This window comes from Macrobrachium rosenbergii, chromosome 53 (assembly GCF_040412425.1).
Source record: "Macrobrachium rosenbergii isolate ZJJX-2024 chromosome 53, ASM4041242v1, whole genome shotgun sequence".
Classification (NCBI taxonomy): domain Eukaryota; kingdom Metazoa; phylum Arthropoda; class Malacostraca; order Decapoda; family Palaemonidae; genus Macrobrachium; species Macrobrachium rosenbergii.
Window position 1 is genome coordinate 45,551,842 of NC_089793.1, and position 19,879 is coordinate 45,571,720.

The 19,879-nt window shown below is 37.4% G+C and overlaps 1 protein-coding gene across 3 annotated transcripts in view; it reads left to right on the plus strand.

The window, feature by feature from the left end:
- Positions 1-19,879, plus strand: part of LOC136834430 (putative neural-cadherin 2) — a 582,131-nt gene that overhangs the window by 539,795 nt on the left and 22,457 nt on the right. For all 3 annotated transcript variants that reach the window (XM_067097028.1, XM_067097030.1, XM_067097029.1), the window contains exons 9-15: positions 8,452-8,627; positions 9,905-10,051; positions 11,730-11,906; positions 12,292-12,691; positions 15,952-16,154; positions 17,249-17,412; positions 19,231-19,399. In XM_067097028.1, the coding sequence (XP_066953129.1) occupies positions 8,452-8,627; positions 9,905-10,051; positions 11,730-11,906; positions 12,292-12,691; positions 15,952-16,154; positions 17,249-17,412; positions 19,231-19,399 (1,436 nt within the window). The remainder of the gene's footprint in view (positions 1-8,451; positions 8,628-9,904; positions 10,052-11,729; positions 11,907-12,291; positions 12,692-15,951; positions 16,155-17,248; positions 17,413-19,230; positions 19,400-19,879) is intronic.

Sequence of the window (19,879 nt, forward strand, 5' to 3'; positions counted from 1 at the left end):
TATATATATATATATATATATATATATATATATATATATATATATATATATATATATATATATATAAGAATGGCTGACTACGTGTTTGATGTTGTGTCAAGAAGAAAAAAATGCTATTAAATAATTCGCTTCATTGCACTGACTTTTGACCTGCGTTGATACTTATATTTATTTGACTCTGTGTCAAACCCGAATAAGTATAATTTATTAATTTACTACTTGAACTCTATAGGAAAACTTTTAATGGAAGGATTAACTGAAATGAAGAAAATGTAAAATGAGTGTGGAACTGTCGTGCTCACAGAAATATGGAAAGCGATGTAATTGTCACAATTACGAAATGGCTGCTCAAGGAGATATGATTCCGAAGCCCCTGACAGCCACAAGTATGCATGTGGCACCAGCGATATATTCCTGTAGCAAACGAAGGAAAATACTGGATAAATTGCTAGATTAATTGGCATCAGAAACACTAGCCATCCATCAGCAGTGTATTATCTAATCACCGCATGGATTAATTCCGTATTATTTGTTTTAAAGACAACAATATCGTTATGACCATGATCATTATGACCTAAAGAAACTGTTTTGATAGCAACAAGAATTGCCTATCAAAGAAATGACTTAACGAAAGGCGTCAATCGAGCAAAGGTAGAAAGGACCTCACTACTCCAAAGAAGTTATGTAAAGAGAGAGAGAGAGAGAGAGAGAGAGAGAGAGAGAGAGAGAGAGAGAGAGAGAGAGAGAGAGAGAGGCGAAAAAAGTATAGTCATGCCACTCTAGAAACGTTTTTATTACTTTAACTATAAGAGTATATTGTTTCAGACTCTATGCACAGAAAAAGCTACTCAATTAACATTATTCTCATTTGGTAATCGTGCTTTGATTGTCTATCGACATTTGTTCTCCAGGCAGCAGGGTTGCCGAGAGCTTCGTGTTACTATACACCGGGGCATTACCCTTTATTTTGTGGGGTTGCTGGTTGTCCCCACGTTCTTAACTCGCGGCGAAGTTTACCGAAATATATGAGGACAACAGCACAATCCTGTCGTTATGGCGATGAAGCCGCGGAGAAAAAAAATTAAATAAAAATGTGGACGACCAAGAAAAAAAAAAAAAAACAAAAGCCAAGTGGCCCGGGTAGAGCCTGGGTTTATTCATGGGTTGCTGGCTGACCCTTGAGTCCAGCCAGCCGTAATTAGTAACTGGTTGTCATGACTGGGACAGAAAAAAGGGCGTGGGGCATGCAATCTCATCCTATAAGTATCTGCTAAAGGGAAAACGTGTATGGTAATTTTATATATATATATATATATATATATATATATATATATATATATATATATATATATATATATATATATATATATATATATATATATATATATATACATATATTAGTAAGACAATTCCAAGAGAAGTATCTAGAAGGAAACAGGAAAGTTTACTTGTGTTTTGTGGATCTTGAAAAGGCGTATGACAGGGTACCAAGAAGAGTAGTCTATTGGTGTTTGAGAAAGAAAGGAGTACCAGAGAAGTTGGTAAGGTTAGTGAAGGTGATGCGTGAGGGTGCAAGAACTACTGTACAAACAAAATATGGGGAGACTGAGACATTCCCTGTGGAGGTGGGCCTCCTTCAGGGAACATCTCTGAGTGCATTCTTGTTCCTCGTCGTTATAGACACACTGACATCAGAATTAAGGAACAACGATGAACGGTGGGATCTGTTGTTTGCTGACGATTTAGTCATTATAGCAGACACGGAAGAAGAACTACAAGAAAGGTTTTTAGCATGGAAAGGAGCCCTAGAAAGGAAAGGATTTAAAGTGAACATTGGAAAGACGGAGCTAGTGACTAGTAGTAGAGATGGAAATGAAGAAGTAAACATTCAAGTGGTAGATGGTACAATGCTAAAGCAGAACAATGAGTTTAACTATTTGGGATCAATAATAACAGTAGAGGGAGGTACTGAGAAAGCTGTGAGACAGAGAGTGAAAGAAGCATGGCGAAAATGGAGAGAAGTAACTGGAGTTGTTTTGGACACGAAAATGCCATTAAAGCTCAAAATGAAGATTTATAAGACAGTTATCAGGCCTGTACTATTATATGGGACAGAAACCTGGTCACTTAAGAGGAAAGAGGAGGGACTGTTGGAAAGAACTGAGATGAGGATGGTGAGATGGATTGCTGGAATATCACTACAGGAAAGGAGGGAGAGTCAAGATATTAGAAGAATGTGTGGTATATGTAATGTAAAGGAGAAGGCTAGGGAAGCTCGTTTGAGATACTATGGCCATGTAATAAGAAGAGAGAAGGTGGAACCAATCAAAAGAGCTAAGAACATGCCAGTGACAGAGAGGAGGAGTGTGGGGCGTCAACGCGGGTTTTAGGTAGAAGTGGAATACTCATAGCTACCTCGTGATCGGCTGCAATCAGTGTTTCCGATATCTTAGACAAACTGTTTCTTCAGTAATATATCTGAATGCTTATATATATATATATATATATATATATATATATATATATATATATATATATATATATATATATATATATATATCATATAATTGTCATAAACTGGGCGCTTGGTTAGGGAGAGAATTGGAACAAGTTTCCAATTATTACTGCCAAGGAACCAAGTGGGCTCAAGTCTATGAACAAAAGACAAGTTATTTGAAACTTACCTTAGATTTCCTGGATTTACAAGTAAATGATAAAGGTCGCCATTTGAAATTAGACTTCTTTTACAATTAAAAGGGTTTATTTACAGAGACCAAGCAATTATTCAAGGAGACAAAACAAAATCCAAAATGGTAACCAATTTGGCAGACTCATTACACAGTGAGTAATAATGAAGTAATTGGCAAACAAGCAATCTAATCAGGAAGGGGTCAATGTACAATTATTCCTGTTATAATAATAATTTGGTTAGGCCAAAATTACATTAAGTGGTCTCAGTTAATTATGCTGCAAGGTATGGACTCCAGGATGATGGAATTAATTCATAATAAATTCTGTGGGACACAACGGACTTCGGTAATCGGGCTGCGACCAGGAATGGTTTGAAATTTTAATGGCAGTGTGACTGAGAGGACACAGATTGACAACGGAGCAGACAGTATCTCCCCTGTAAGAGAGGTTATGAGTTAGCACTGCACAAACTGAGAGAAAAGAAATCTACCTATAAAATATTACACAATGCATGTTCTTAAATACTAAACATTACGAAGCCCAGAAGATAATTATAAGAAATCACATAATCACAGTCTTTGAATAGTAATGGATTTAGGCTCAGGTACAATGAACATGTGCTCGCCGTCACACAAAGAGAAAACTTCAACACTTGTATTACTTAGACTAATTTGCCCTTAAGTTGCACTGGGGAAGGGATAACTGGATATTTATCACTGGATCTTTTACTGGAATTCAAGGCACGTTACGGGTGATTTACGGGATGCTGAAGCAGGACACTTAACAGAGGAAAAATGCTTTGTGGAGGGAGGAATTAAAGTTTGAAGGAATGGAAAATTTAAGGGGTTCAGGGAGGAGGGAAAGGGCTGGCTTACTGGCTATTTGCAATGCACGAACCTGGTCTAACAATTGCAAGCACCAACAATCGATCGGCCGTTCGTCGGAAATATTTCAGCCAGCATGGAGCGGAGATGGAGACGCCAGACATGCATCCCGAATGGAGCCAAGGAAGTCTCTGCCGAAATCTCACAAACAGCGGTGGCTGGCGGTGTCTTCAAAACTTAAGCCGATCTCCCCTGCAAAGAGTCATACAGCCTGCAACAAGAACAGAGGGAAAGGAGCCTTAAATGTTAAGAACTTAAAGGTTAAGGTAATACCTCGCTGCTAGCCATACTAACCCTATTAACCTTTCCCAGGCGCTAACTACTCCCACATCACGTGATGGGGGTGAAAAGGGGGGACCATTGTTCCCTGATCAGATGATTGAAGGGGGAAGGGAGGCCTATCTGCTACACACTGGTGCTAACAGCTATGATCTGGTTCAAACTACGCTTGGTTTCGTCCTCGTCCGCCATTTTTCCCTGCCCCGACAGTCAAATGAACAGCAAAACTCATTTCAAAATTAATGATGCACTGGCGTCTACATGAGGGAGGGATATATCCTTTTTTGACAATATATATATATATATATATATATATATATATATATATATATATATATATATATATATATATATATATATATATATATATATATATATATATATATATATATATATATCACACACACGCACACAATGAACCCGGTATTGTTCATAACAGCATAGAGTTTTGTTGTCTATGAGGCATGAAGCTGTCGGCGGTAGGTGAGATGAGCAGCCACTGCAACACTGGATGGATGGCGGTGCATGGCAATAGCATTCCAGTTTTCTCTCCCGAATACTTTGCATATTTACATAATTTGTTTATTGAGCATACAAATCGTTGTAATAGACAGTGACTGGGCAATTTCAGGAGAATTTTGCTAAATAACTTGTGAAAAAACTGGATCCGTTTTTTCTCGACAATCCTTCACAATGTTCAGGATAAGCGAGGGGAAGTGGTAAACAGGCGGCAGTTCGTGGTTCTCATTTTTCTGTAAAGATGTTAGTGTTGTTTGTGTCCGGCGAGTTGCCGGTCTTACCAGTATCATGGATATCGGAGAGGCTCTCTTTTAAGTGATTCACATACATTCTTTGATAAAATAACCAATGTAGAAATTTTGAAAGGGAACCGAGGTGACGACGAGACATGCAGAGTGGGCGATATGCGTCTTTCTCGGGGTCATATCATAGAGGTAACCTGAGCTCACTCCATGCCGTCACTTCCCCAGCCAAGTTGTTCATTTGTAGTCAAGAGCCGGTTCATATAATTTGTTAATTTAATCCCTTTGCATTTTTGCCACCCTAGGCTTGATACAGCTGATATTCGGTTAAAGTATAGTCTGATTATTCTGAAATAAGGTTTTGTATAAAATTAAGTTTTATGGGTTTTGTATAACTTTTCTTTCAGAGTTGTGTCTTGTGCCCGACCGCGTGGTCCTTAAGGTTACGCTTATTTTAATGTATGTTAAATTTAAATAGTCTGTTTTTATTTAAATAGTCTATTTTTTTAATAAAACTGTAAAACCCTACTTGATCTTGATGGACCTTCGTTTCGATGTTTGTTGATAGTGCCCGTCAGGCCCGATCATCCTAGTCCCACACCATCCGGGATTTAGAACCCTCCCAGTCATGGGGAAAAATTCGCGACATAATTTATCGAGCTAAAGTCTCTCTGAGGTTCCGTCATCCTTTGTGCGTTATTTTAATGCAAGGCATTGTAACGACTCTTAGATAGGATGAATATTGGTTAAAATAAGCAATTAATTTTTTCTGTTTTGAAGTGACAAATGTGCCGATAAGAAGACCAGTAAAGTCAGATATCTGGTATACGGCCATCGTTCGCTTGTCAGTGCATCCGAGTTCTAGTGGTTAACAGCATTCAAGTTTGTTTTTCCAGTTTACGGACGTAGATATAAGTTTGTGTAATAATAAAGTTATTTTTGACGTTCATGCAATGAAATCTACATGATAAAAGCGGGAATAAGGAAATCTTATGATCCGGATAGTTTGTGGGCATAGATCTACGTGTAACCTGGACTATTCTAGTGAGATACAAAATAATTATTGAAGGCCCATCGTTCGTTTGATTTTGATACGTTGAACGGATACAAGCTCGTCTTTCTTGTAGTTTGTAGGTTTATCATCGTTACAAATCGGCCTGTTTATGAGAGAGTGTGAAGGTTCTTGTATGCATAAGCATTCAAATATGTTACTGAAGAAATAGTTTGAGCTACATGTGCGCATTGCCACATAGTTACCATGTGTGGCCAGACAGTTGAAACCGCCTACGGTGGCAGTCTGGCAGACGATGCCACAGTAGTTTCCCAATTGTGACCGTTTACTGCTAAGTCAACCAGCGCCGCCAGTTTCAAGGGAAGTTCGTGCAGTACGACAGTTGGGCTAATCTTAAAATTTTATATAATAACACTCGGTTACCATTCATGATGCATCGGTAGTAAATCTATAGCGTGCATCGTGGTATATCAAGTATCTAAACACTTGCACCAGACAGGGTTAAGAAGAGTCAGTAGGTAATGAAGAGGTTGAAAAGAATGGAAGAATGATATCCGTTGTATAAGAGTAAAGAAGATAGAGGCAACTACGATTTTCATGGTCATAACATTACCAATTATGCCGAAGAAGTGGTCATTTTCATTGGTGTTTTTATTTAATCATGCAGTTTTTTTATATAGCAGTTTTATGAGAGGGCTGAAAGTAAAGGAATAAGTTGTATTTGCTATAAATGGACCTAGAAAATCTTATGATAGAATTGCTAGAGAGGTAATATGAAGGCTGCTGAGAATGCATGGTATAGTACTATAGAAGATAAGGTATTGAGAACGATTAAAAGTTTTGCAATAGCGTGAAGTGTGCGTGTTAAATTATGTAGCAGGGAGGGAGACTTGTTTTGTGTGAAAGTGGGTCTGAGCAAAGGTTTATCATCTTTCTGTGGCTGTTCAATGTATTTGTAGGTGAAGTTATACGGGAAACCAGAGAAAGCACAGTAGAAGTAGTACAAAATAGTGGAAAAAGAAAATGGGTTATGAATAAAGTGTGGGATGTCTTATGTTCGTAGATGATAGTGCTGACTGAGATAGTGAAGAGAAGCAAAAAAAAAAAAAATAGTCAAAGCGTTTAAATGTGTTTGAAAGGAGAAAAGTTGCGAGTTTAATTGAGCATGAGCGAGGTGAGGATAAATGCAAACCAGCAAGATAGAGTAATGATTTTTATTAAAGAGCATGGAAAAATGGAAGTGGCTCAGGGTGAGAGAAGTAAGAAAGATGCCGGGATGTGTGGAAAAGGCGAGGCAGAGACTTAATTTATTGAAGCTAAGGTATGTATGAATAAGGGACTGTTTTACCAACTGTCTACTGTGAAGATAAAAACTTCGATGCTGAATTTGAATAAAAATAATGTTTTTGAGATGAATAGTTTGCAAAGTATATGCATCCTAAGAAAACAGTAGAAGTATTAAAAAGGTTAGATCAGAGTTTTTCAAGATGTCTTGATCATATGGAGAAGAGAAGACTACGACTGGCTGGTGAGAAGGGGAGGAAAGGAAGGTCTAGAAAGGTCTACAGACTTACCTTGAAAGAGGTAGTGACAATGAAAGGCATTCATTCCCAAGAAATTTTAGAATGCGTGCTACATACTGTAGGGATGACCGTAGCAGTGCTGATGAGCCTCCTATGTTGGTCTGTGAAACAGCCAATGTTGTGGGAGTTTTACTGTACAAGAAATTCATCCACAATTCGGAAGTTGAAATAAGAACTTGGGAGTGGCCTTTGCTTGATTTTTCTGGAGTCATCCTCTGGTAGGGAAACAGCTTACAGCATATTTTGAAGAAAGAAATATATAAATGTGCAGTATATTTATACATATATTCCGAGGACATCAGAAAAAATGTGTTTATTGAAATGTATTACTGCTTTCTGTAATTTAACGTTTTGATATTTATCTTAAAAAGGTCTATAAAAGAAAGAAAGAAGTTTCAATAACCCACTATCTTTCGGCCAATACATATAGGCCCATAGGAATTGGCTTATGTGTAGTGACCGAAATATTGTGATGTATTGAAGCTTCTTTAATACTTTAATGGGCCATTTTATGAAAAGTATATTGAAATATGAATATAGCAATTTAAGTCTTCATATTATTAAGCTAAATATTAATACATAAATACCTTTATTTCCATTTATAAGTATGTTGATACGTAAATTTCTCTCTCTCTCTCTCTCTCTCTCTCTCTCTCTCTCTCTCTCTCTCTCTCTCTCTCTCTCTCTCTCTCTCTCTATATATATATATATATATATATATATATATATATATATATATATATATATATATATATATGTATATATATATATATATATATATATATATATATATATATATATATATATATATATATAGATATAGGTTGTGTGTGTGTGTGCAGTGAAACTATGTTCGACATTCTTATGGAAATACGGCAGCCATACACTGAGCACTTTATCTATGGATTTGAAATATTTTTGGTAATGATTTTCAATGAATACCGTGAAAATCCGAATAGGAAATGAGATATAAAAATTCTCTTTTTCCATTCCGAGCATTGAATCTCTGGTAATCGCCATTTCATAATTCATTCTTCCGCAAGTGATTGTAATAAAATTAAGTCGGTTTTCGAATATTTTTGAAGACGACTTTCTTTGAAAACCTTCAAAATCTTGTTAGGAAATAACGTGAACCTGTCTGTTTATGATTTGTAATTCATGATTCCCTTGAGAGTATTAAAGTCTCCTTTTTAAACAGTCGTATTAAGCAATTAACTTCTGAAATCACTCTCTACACGAAGGGTCCGGGATCGTCATCATACGACTAGTTGATGTGAACGACAACTCGCCTCGCCTGGCCAAGAAGATGTGGGAGGTCGAGATGGACGAAACTTGGGGCCGAGGACCTCCCGATAATTCGACTCTGCTCGAGATCTCCGTCAGCGACAGGGACACCAATAACTACTTCTTCTACAGGGTATGCAGAGAGAGTGAGAGAGAGTCAGGTCTGTGTAGACAGATAAACGTAAATATGGACAGAGACAGGTAAAGGAAAGATAGACCAAACTTGAGATTGAAGATTGCTGGATAATTCAGCTCGGCTTGAAGTGCCTGTCAGTATCATAGGTGTGAATAAATAAATCACAAGCAGTACAGAAATATGTGTGTACAGTAGTACACACCTTTTTAATACATGTGCTGGGTTTAGGCATACATGCATGAAAATAGGAAAAAAATTATCAAATAAATTTTTATGTTTTCATTTGCTATTCAAATATAAGTATTGTTTTACGGTTATTGTATGCTGCATAAATAAATAAAATTACGGTTTACAGGCCGTTATTGTATTATCAGGCGATTATTTATACTTTTGTTATTTTCTTTATTTTCTTCTGATTGCACGTGGTAAATGAACGATTATTTTTCTGTTTATTTTATCTATAAATTATGTCTTTATTTGTTTTGCTATTTTGGTTTTCACACAGACTATCAGACGATAGTTTTTCATTTTGATTTTCATAACAGTAGTTATTTTACTATTTGTTTTTAAAGTTTCTTCACGCAGGACATATTACAGTATGTTATTAGTGCATCATTGATTTTGTAAGTAGATCATTTTATTTTTTTTTGTGTTCCTTTTCATGTTTTTGCTGCTATTTGAGCAGTCGATACATATACATATATATATATATATATATATATATATATATATATATATATATATATATATATATATATATATATATATATATATATATATATATATATATATATATATATATATATATATTTGCAAATTTCGTTGAATTCTATGGCTTTTTGATTGATGATCAACTTCTTATAAGTTTGACAATATTTTCTGAATCTTCTCCGTTCTTCCAAATTCAGCTGATGAATTTGAAAGAACGGAGAAGATTCAGAAAACATAGTCAAACTAATAAGAAGTTGATCATCAATCAAAAGCCATAGAATTCAACGAAATTTGCATACAAGAAAAACTTTGCCCTATAAATATATATATATATATATATATATATATATATATATATATATATATATATATATATATATATATATGTATATATATATATACTGTATATATATATATATATATATATTATTTATTTATTTATATTTATTTATTTATTTATTTATTTATATACATATCAGTCGATTATTCCCGGATTTATCTTTGTTATTGCTCTTTTTCTTTATTCCATTATTTGTCTTTGTTATTTTCCCTTTCCGTCGCAGGTGGTAGAGGAGAGCGGCTGGGGCTGGGCCCATTTCGATATTAGGTCCGTGGGGACTCTCGGCCATTTGTACGCCCGACAGACCCTCGATTTCGAGGACGAGACGCATCGCCGAGGGTTCAAGTTCATGATACAAGTCACGGACAAAGTAAGGAATGACGGGATAAAGGTCGCCCGTAAGATAAGACCTAACGAATATAGTCTCTGAAAAACAAGGTTATTTAATAATGTCGTGGACAAAGTGAGGCGTATAGTCGTCGATAATGTTAGGAATGAGGAACATAGGCGCTGTAAATCTAATGTGTTCAAGAAAGAAATCTAATAAAGTTGAGTGATAAGGGAAAGTCAAACATATTGTTAAAATTTAGGGACAAGAGCAACAAATTAAGTTAGTGATAGTATAAGAAAGTAGGGAATAAAGTGACCGATAAGAAAATGATCAAAGTAAGAAATCTGAGTAGCCTTGAGTACTGTTATGAATGATGAATAAAATTAAGATTAAAGAGAGAAATCTGGCAACAGAGCAGTAAGATGGCTGATAAAGTAAGAGCTTACGAAATAGAATATTGTGTGCTATGACGAAATACAATTGGAAAATTATCATTATCACCCCCATCGATGTGCGACGTTAAGGGCATCTGTGACATGCAGCCATGTACGTCTTTCCTTTGCTTTCACTTCCACAAATCTCCACTCATCTCTAGCCTTCCGTCTCATGGTTCTCATCAAAGTAGGACAAGGTCTTCTAATATTTTTGGTGCTCTCATGAGCACGGTTGACACAATCACGTGGTGTGAGGGCCACGTCCAAACCACATCGATCTGCCAATCGTCATTGACTCGCCTACATTTGGAAGCCCAGTAATTTTCTCAGTTATGGATTCTCACTTTTGTCCTGCCGTTTGACTCCTAGCACTCTTCTTAACGCTTTATTTCTCTAGCAACAAGATATATACGTAATTTTTACTGTTTCATTGTCATACATGATTCATATACGGATAGCAATACAGGTTGTACTAGATTAATATACAATCTTTCCAATTTGAATTCTAAATCTTATTCAATCTGGAATTTTTTTTTTTTTATTTTTTAGATTTTTACTGAATTCCATCTCAGGTGAACCTTATCTTGATATCATATTTTCTTAATCTTTGAAAGATGCATAAAACCTCTCTCCACCTAGTGTCTTCCTTATTTCTGTATTTCTTAGATTTATCTAGAGTCCATATTTAACGGAAACACCTTCTCTTCCACGTTTGTCCACTTTTTTTGTATTAAATTCATGAGAAGGGCAAACAGCAAGTTACATGACATTCCCCTGCAGCACCCCACCATTTCCACTGTTGGCTGAGAATTCACTTGACGAGACAGTGAACATTAGCTTTACATTTTAACGCAAATGCCATAACAACGCAAGACCCTATATAATACTGGCCTGTGGATACTGCCAAATATCTTCTGGTAATCAACAAAAGCCACCATAGGGGAATTTTTAAATTCCGTACTCTGCTGCAAAATGTAGATGGTTTGGAAATTAATCAGAATATTATTAATGAATACCTTTAACACACACACACACACACATATATATACATATATATATATACATATATATATATACATATATATATATATATATATATATATATATATATATATATATATATATATATATATATATATATATATATATATATATATATATATATATATATATATATATATATATATATATATATATATATATATATATATGTTTATAATATATATATATATATATATATATATATATATATATACTATATATATGTTTAACCTCCTCCCCAGGGCCGAGGGGGTTGGCATGACGGTCGCCATTTGGACTCTGCATGGGTGAAGGTCCATCTCAGAGACCTAAACGACAACGCCCCAGTCTTTGCGCGATCACACGTCCACGTGACAGTCAAGGAAGACGCCAAACCTCATAGCGTGTTGACTTCATTGCCTGCTCACGATCCTGATATGGTGCGTAGAGCACTTTCTTCATCTGTTATAATCCGTAGGGATTATTTTTAGCAGTCATTAGGTTTTCTGATCATTGCCAATATTTATTTTGTATCGTTTATTGGTCTTTTTAGATTGCCATTAAATTTTTCAGATATTATTTAGTTTCTTGGTAGTCAGTGGGTTTTTTTCCTACAGTCACAATGTTTTATACTTTTGTTATATGGCTGGTGGGTCGTTCATGTTCAGTATAGTATTAAGGGACGGTAATTTTTTATTAGAATTTTTCACTTTAATATGGTTTTAGGTTTTACTGTTATGGTCAGTAACGGAAGACCCATATACTGCTAAGTGTTGACGTCTGTATAAATTCTGTGTTTGACTTCTGTATACGATGCTCTCCCAGGAAGGTAAACAGGGCGTGGACTTCCGCGTCGTGGGTGGATGGGGTGCCCTAACGGTGGACGAAGCCGGGTCCGTGAGCCTCTGGAGGTCTCTAGACCGCGAGACCTCCGGCGGCGCCCTTGGGATGGCCAAAGTGATCGCCCTCGATCGTGGGCAACCGCCTCAGTCCTCCACAGCCACACTCACAATTTCGGTTACCGACGTCAACGATTGTCCACCGCGTCTTCTACCACCTACAGTCTTCCACGTGACGGAGGGCGCGCAGCCAGCTCTTTTGGGCGTGCTTACTGCTACTGACGAAGATGTGTGGGCGCTAGGGCACGGGCCGCCTTTCACGCTTTCGTTGGCTCCGTCTAGTCCGGCTGTCATAAAAGATCTTATTGATGTCAAGTTTCTATCGCGTAAGTGTGACTCTCTCTCTCTCTCTCTCTCTCTCTCTCTCTCTCTCTCTCTCTCTCTCTCTCTCTCTCTCACTTTAGTCTTAGTAAAAAGACCATCAGTTTTCTCATATAATCCCGCGAACCTGTAGAAAAATCAGAAACAGTAACACTAATCTATAAACCAGACGCATCGTTTCACCATATTTAATTTTTTCTAGTATCCTCATACCCTTCACAAATAATTCATCTACCAATGAAATGTTTTGAGACCCACCAGTTCTCGCTTTCCTTTTCCAGAAGTCTATTTTGAACTGTTGTACGGCTGTTCATTGAGACGCATTCATCGCATGCAGCGTTGCTCATCCCCTTTTCCCTATTATATCAGCACCTTACATGCGCTTGTGGCGGCGTGGACTAGTATGTAGCCTAAATGTATACAATAAATGGACATAATATAAAAACACATACACACCTGCACCTACATAAATACGTACACACATATACATACGATATATATGTACACATATATGTATGTATGTATATATACAGATTATGTATATATATATATATATATATATATATATATATATATATATATATATATATATATATATATATATACAAACACCAGAGAGAAGATATGGAAAACGGTTGTAAATCCTGACCGGTTTCAGCTTCATTGCTAAGCCATCTTGAGAGGACTGATACAAAGTGGTAGAAATTCAACATATATATACACTAGCAAGACAGTACGCCGGTCAGGATCCACAACTGTCTTTCAGTTCTTTCCTGTAATATATAAAAATCACGTATCAGGTGTGAGTATATGTATATGTATATATATATATATATATTTATGACTATACATCAATATCGAACTATAGGTCTATATATATAAATGAAATATATATATATATATATATAAATTTATGACTCACATCAAGATCAACCAGGCCAAATGAAAGTCATAACAGGCCAATAAGTCATGGAACCTGAGTACAACTGTACCTAAGGAATCACGAACTTCTTTTGTGACTTGTGTGGCCTGGTTGGCAGCACTCTGGTCTTGAAAGACCTGGGTTTGATCCTGATGTGAGTCAGAAATTTATTTCTGTTCCACATGTACTTGTGTGTTGATGTTTCTATCATATTCAGTCAGAAAGGATAATTCGAATGAAATGCTGTCAATTGGGTCACTGCTGAGTCGGGAAGTTGGGGAAAGCACGCTGGTATGCAGGCAGTTAACCAGGCCAGGTAATTCCTTGGGTACAGTTGTACTCAGGTTACAACTTCTTTTATGACTTGTGTGGCCTGGTTGGCAGTGCTCTGGTCTTTCATTTGAAAGTCCTGGGTTCGATCCTGATGTGAGTCAGAAATTTATTTCTGTTCTACATGCAATTGTGTGTTGATATTTCTAATATATATATATATATATATATATATATATATATATATATATATATATATATATATATATATATATATATATATATATATATATATATATGTATGTATGTATGTATGTTTAGGAGTAGGGATGTAATTAAAGGGTGGTAAAATCTATGGAATCCATTAGTTGATGGGATTAGAAGTTAGTGACGCTGCTGGGTAAGGCGGTAAAGTACACCAGATTTTGGTGAACAGGAGGTTATAACTGGACGAGGGAAAGGTTACTAAGGGAGTAGATAAGACAATTAATTTTTCATTTAAAGAAGGGGAAAAATAGTCGAAATGAGTGTAAGAAGAGGCATAACGTTACATTTTATGCCTGGGTTGATGTGTGGTAGGATACAACAACTCGGGACAGATAACAGGGTACTTGCCAGACTTTGAGTGGAGTGAGCGTGGACAAGAAGGACGTTTTAGTGTGATGGAGAAAGCTGCATGGCAGACGTGAACTAAGAGAATGCGTAAGACACAAGTGACTGAAATACATTGCAAAACGTTGGGAACTTATGGCATGTGTAGCATTTTGTTGAGATTGTTTCTGTTAATATGAGGAAAGGTAAGTTTATGTTTGCAGATGTATACATTAGAGTGACTTGTTTGGTATAACAGTGAATCTTAATCAAGCATGCATCATGTCTTCGTAGCCAATGTTTTTATGAATGTAATGGTGAGAGAAGTCCGAGACAAGGTCAGTACATGCAGGTTCAGAGTTGAAGGACAAAGAAAGGAGGTCATGACTAAAATGTGGAATGACTAAGGTCTGCAGAATGACAACAGTGGAAAGATGTTGCAGCCGATGATGAAAGTGTTTCTAAGTAAGTAAAGTCGAAAGCAAAAATGACCTAGAGTAGGGTTAGGAGTGTTATTGGAAACCAAGAATATAGGACAATAAATTTCAGTAAGGACGGTGAGAGAATGACATTGTTCAGTTATGTATGCATTTGATAGTGAATGCAATAGATGATGATAGGATGATAGGCTGGGGGAAGCTAAAGTTGGAATGTTTGAGGCGATTATTGAGCAAGCTCACTCTGATAGTTGATTTATACGCTTGCACTCCACTACACACACTGCACCACTCGCCTTTGTCTTTCATGCAATCTGGTAATTACAAGATATTTAGGCTCTCCGTTTTAACACACACTTCACTATTTGCAGGCAGCACTTGCTTAGTTAGTCTCCCCAGTCCTCCCATCATTTATGAACTATGCACAATCTTCAACAGCCTCTCGTGATTCATTCTGAACACCCGACCAAAACACTCTGATTCATTGCTTCGCCTACAGTATATTATTTTAACCATCTTGTCGGCCGGTATATGGCTGTTTTTCTCGCCCTTTTAATCATTCTTGCTCTCCATAAACTCCAATAACTAGTAATTTCTTATGCAGCATCCACACTTCTCTTCTGAGATATATATGCACACATATAATGTATATATGTATGTATACATCTCTCTCTATCTATCTATCTAGCTATATGTAATAATAATAATAATAATAATAATAATAATAATAAACACCACCATTATAGTATAACCCTAACACAACCCTATTCTGCCTACTGTCCACCTACATTTGGTTCACCATATATATATATATATATATATATATATATATATATATATATATATATATATATATATATATATATATATATATATATATATATATATATGTATATGTATATATATATATGTATATATGTACATATATATTATATACATATATATATATGTGTGTATGTGTGTGTGTGTGTGTTTGTGTGTGGCTGTATTTTTTGTCTGTTAACGGAACAAGAAGCCTCATGCCGCCTTGTCTTTCTGGAACCAGATCTTGATAGCGGCCGAGGTGGTGCCGAGGTCTGGACAAAAGAATCCTTAGACCGGGAACAACATCGTGAATTGTCCGTAGAAATTCTCCTGCAGGATGCTGGAGGGGTATCAGGGACTCAAGGTATTAAGGTCATAGTTGATGACATCAATGATAATCCAATGAAGCCAGCATCAAAAACCGTTTACCTCTGGAAGACCCAGGTACTGTCATTTTTCTCTTTATGTAGATGTATATATTCATCAGAAATGAAAATTCTCACACTTATATATATATATATATATATATATATATATATATATATATATATATATATATATATATATATATATGTATATATATATATTACTAAGTTCCATGTGATTCTCTGTACCTTGCGAATAATTTACCTCCTGACCAGGGTTTGGAACCCATGCCTTTTATTGTTGGTGCATAGAGACAGGTATTCCATGCACTCAGCCATCATGAGAGGTAAGAATTGATTTCAACACGGGTGCCCAGATTCATTTCGAATTCAGATTCTGTAATTCTGTAATTGAAATTGACCCAGTAGTAAGTGTGGAACACTGGCATATATGCATTATAGATATCTACTACTGTATTTTTGTACTTGGTTTTTATTTAGTTTTAAATATCCTACGAAAGCCATTAATATCACATTCACTATATCTTGTCTTGGAAATAACTTTCATCCAAATTTTATATATATATATATATATATATATATATATATATATATATATATATATATATATATATATATATATATATATATATATATATATATATATATATATATATATATATATATATGTGTGTGTGTGTGTGTGTGTGTGTGTGTGTGTGTGCGTGTTTGCGTGTTTGTGTGGTTACGCGAAAGATAGTGTATTCGACCTGAAATTGAAGAACATCTAGGTAAAAGGTAAATAAATTATTGTACATGTTGACATTATGCCTCGTGTCAGTTTGATTGAAATTAAAGTAGTTCGTAGAATTTAACGTTGACGCTATGAAGAGTGGCAATGAATTCAGCATTGTGCAAGCTTGAATATACTGTATGTATATGAATAATATTCCAGAATAGCAGAGATATCGCAGCGCGTATCCTTGCTAAGTAAAATGATCTGTACTTGTGAGTGTTGCTGTAAGGTAATATGAATGGTCATTTATTCTCACTGAAAGTAAACAACCATTCCCAGTTGGAAAGGAAATTTGATTAATGTGTTGTTTTTCTTTTAGACATTTGTTCTTCCGTCCTCCTCCCGATCATTATTTTACTCCTTCATCTCCTTGACAGGGAGGAAGTTCGGAGGCCCCTCTCGGGCGCGTCTACGTGGAGGACCCGGATGACTGGGACCTCCAAGACAAGACTTTTCATTGGAAGGGACAGCCTCACCCGCTCTTTTCTCTCAACGCCCAGGACGGAACTATCTTAGCCTCCAGCCAGGTCCGGGAGGGAAGGTACAGCAACAATATTTTTAGATCTCATTTATACGCTAACTGGTGCCACTGTAAGAGACGTCTGCGGCAACGAAATCGTTTTAGAATCGTTGTTGTGGTCTTCGGAAATGCCGCCATTTTTACATGGTTTTATTTAACTTGACTTCTGCATCTATCTGTCTGTTTGGGTCAAATCTTGTAACTCAATTTTCGACCTGTTCCCTTCGTCCGATGGACTTGAAATCTTGCATAGTTACTCAATCCCGGTGACAAGACTACCTCACATGATCAGTAGGTCAGCAGTAACCTCTAGTGACCCTACAGCGACCTCTACCAGTATCTCAGGATTTGTCTGAAACTCTTCGGATTTTTCACAACTTCTTGGACTCGGTAGACTCTATCTTCTATATAACCCCTCCCCCTTCCCTCTTCCATCTCCCTCCTGCTTCCCCCTCCGCCAGCACACGATCAAGCGTTAATCTAGCTGTTTCCTCCCCTCCCTTCCCTCCCCTTCCTCCACCCATCCCCCTCCCCTTCCCCTTCCCCTCACCTTCCAAAGCACACATCAAGTGTTAATTTAGCTGTGTCTCCCCTCCCCTTCTCTCTTCCATCCACCTCCCCTCCCCAACCGGAGCATAGATCAAGTGTTAATTTAGCTGTGTACTCCCACTCCCCTTTCCTCTTCATCATACCCCTCCCCTCCCCCTCCCCTTCCAGAGCCCATGATCAAGTGTTAATTTAGCTGTGTCCTCCCCCTCCCCTTCCCTCTTCCCTCCCCTCCCCCTTCCTCTCCCCCTTCCGGAACATGCGATCCAATGTTAATTTACCTGTGTCCTCCTCCTCCCCTTCCCTCTTCCATCCCCTTCCCTCTCCGTCCCCCTCTCCTTCCAGAGCACATGATCAAGTGTTAATTTAGATGTGTCCTCCCCCTCCCCTTCCCTCTTCCCTCCGTTTCCCTCTTCCATCCCTCTTCACTTCCACCTTCCATCCCCTTCCCTCCCCCTTCCCTTCCCCTTCCCCTTCCCCTCCCCCTTCCCCATTACCCTCCCCTTCCCATACACTCCCTAACTGTCCCCTCCCCTCCTCTCTCCCTCCCCTCCCCATCCCCGTTCCGGAGGACACGATTAAGTTTTAATTTAACTGTTTCCTCCCCTTCCCTCTTCCCTCCCCTCCCTTCCCCTTCCTGCCACCTTCCCCTGCCTTCCACTTCCCTCCCTTTCCCTCCCCTTCCTCCTCCACCCCTCCCTCCCCTTCCTCCCCTCCTCTTCCCCTCCATCCCCTTCCTGTTTTCATCCCTTCCCCCTCCCCTTCCCCTCTCCTCCTTCCTCATCCCCTCCCCTCACCTTCCATCTTCTTGCAGCATTTCCTTCCATGTTTGTGGCGCACGCTTTTATTTTTGTAGACATGAGTAATTGTAAGAAAATCCAGGTGTGAGTAAAAAAATTATTTTTTAGTTTTTAGTGCATTTTAAGAAAAGCATGTTTTAAAATTAAAAAAAAAATTTTTTCTTAATGTATTATTGTCATCATTGTTCCAGTTTCATCAACGGGCAAATTTATTATTATTATTATTATTATTATTATTATTATTATTATTATTATTATTATTATTATTATTATTATTATTATTATTATTACTTTGGTTAGATTAGCTCCCGCTCACCCAAATATAGATAAGTTAGAGAGCGACAACTATTGTTATTATTGGCAGTAGTGATACCAGTAATAGTAAGTGCAGCAATAGCAGAAGCAGTAAATATAGCAGTAATAGTAGGAGATGATCAATTAAAGAGCAATCAGGAAGCGCAAACGCCGCTGTCCTTCATAACCACTACAACAGATACGAGCTGCACTTCTCGGTCGACGACGCCTCCTGGGGTCAGCGAGGGATATCAGCCAACGTGACGGTTATAGTGCGCCACCTGACGCAGGAAGCCCTTGCTCATTCCTCGCCCATTACTCTCATGCCGACGACGCCCCGAGAGCTCACAGCTGGCTGGATTCCCATGGTAAGGGGACTCATTTCAAGCGCCTCTCAGTCTGGCTTCATCTCTCTCTCTCTCTCTCTCTCTCTTCTGTGTGTTTGTATCTCTGCCCTTATTCTTGGTTTCTCATCCCATTCCCATTCCTCTCTTCTCTCTCTCTCTCTCTCTCTCTCTCTCTCTCTGTTTTCTGTGTTTGTGTTTCTGCCCTTGTTCTTGTTTTCTCATACCGATCCCATTCTCTCTCTCTCTCTCTGTTTTCTGTGTGTTTTTGTGTCTGCCCTTGTTCTTGGTTTCTTAGAATATTCCCATTCTCTCTCTCTCTCTCTCTCTCTCTCTCTCTCTGTCTGTCTGTCTGTCTGTCTGTCTGTCTGTCTGTCTCTCTCTCTCTCTCTCTCTGTTTTCTCTGTGTTTGTGTTCCTGCCCTTGTTTTTGGTTTCTCATCCTGTCTCTCTCTCTCTCTCTCTCTCTCTCTCTCTCTCTCTCTCTCTCTCTCTCTCTCTCTCT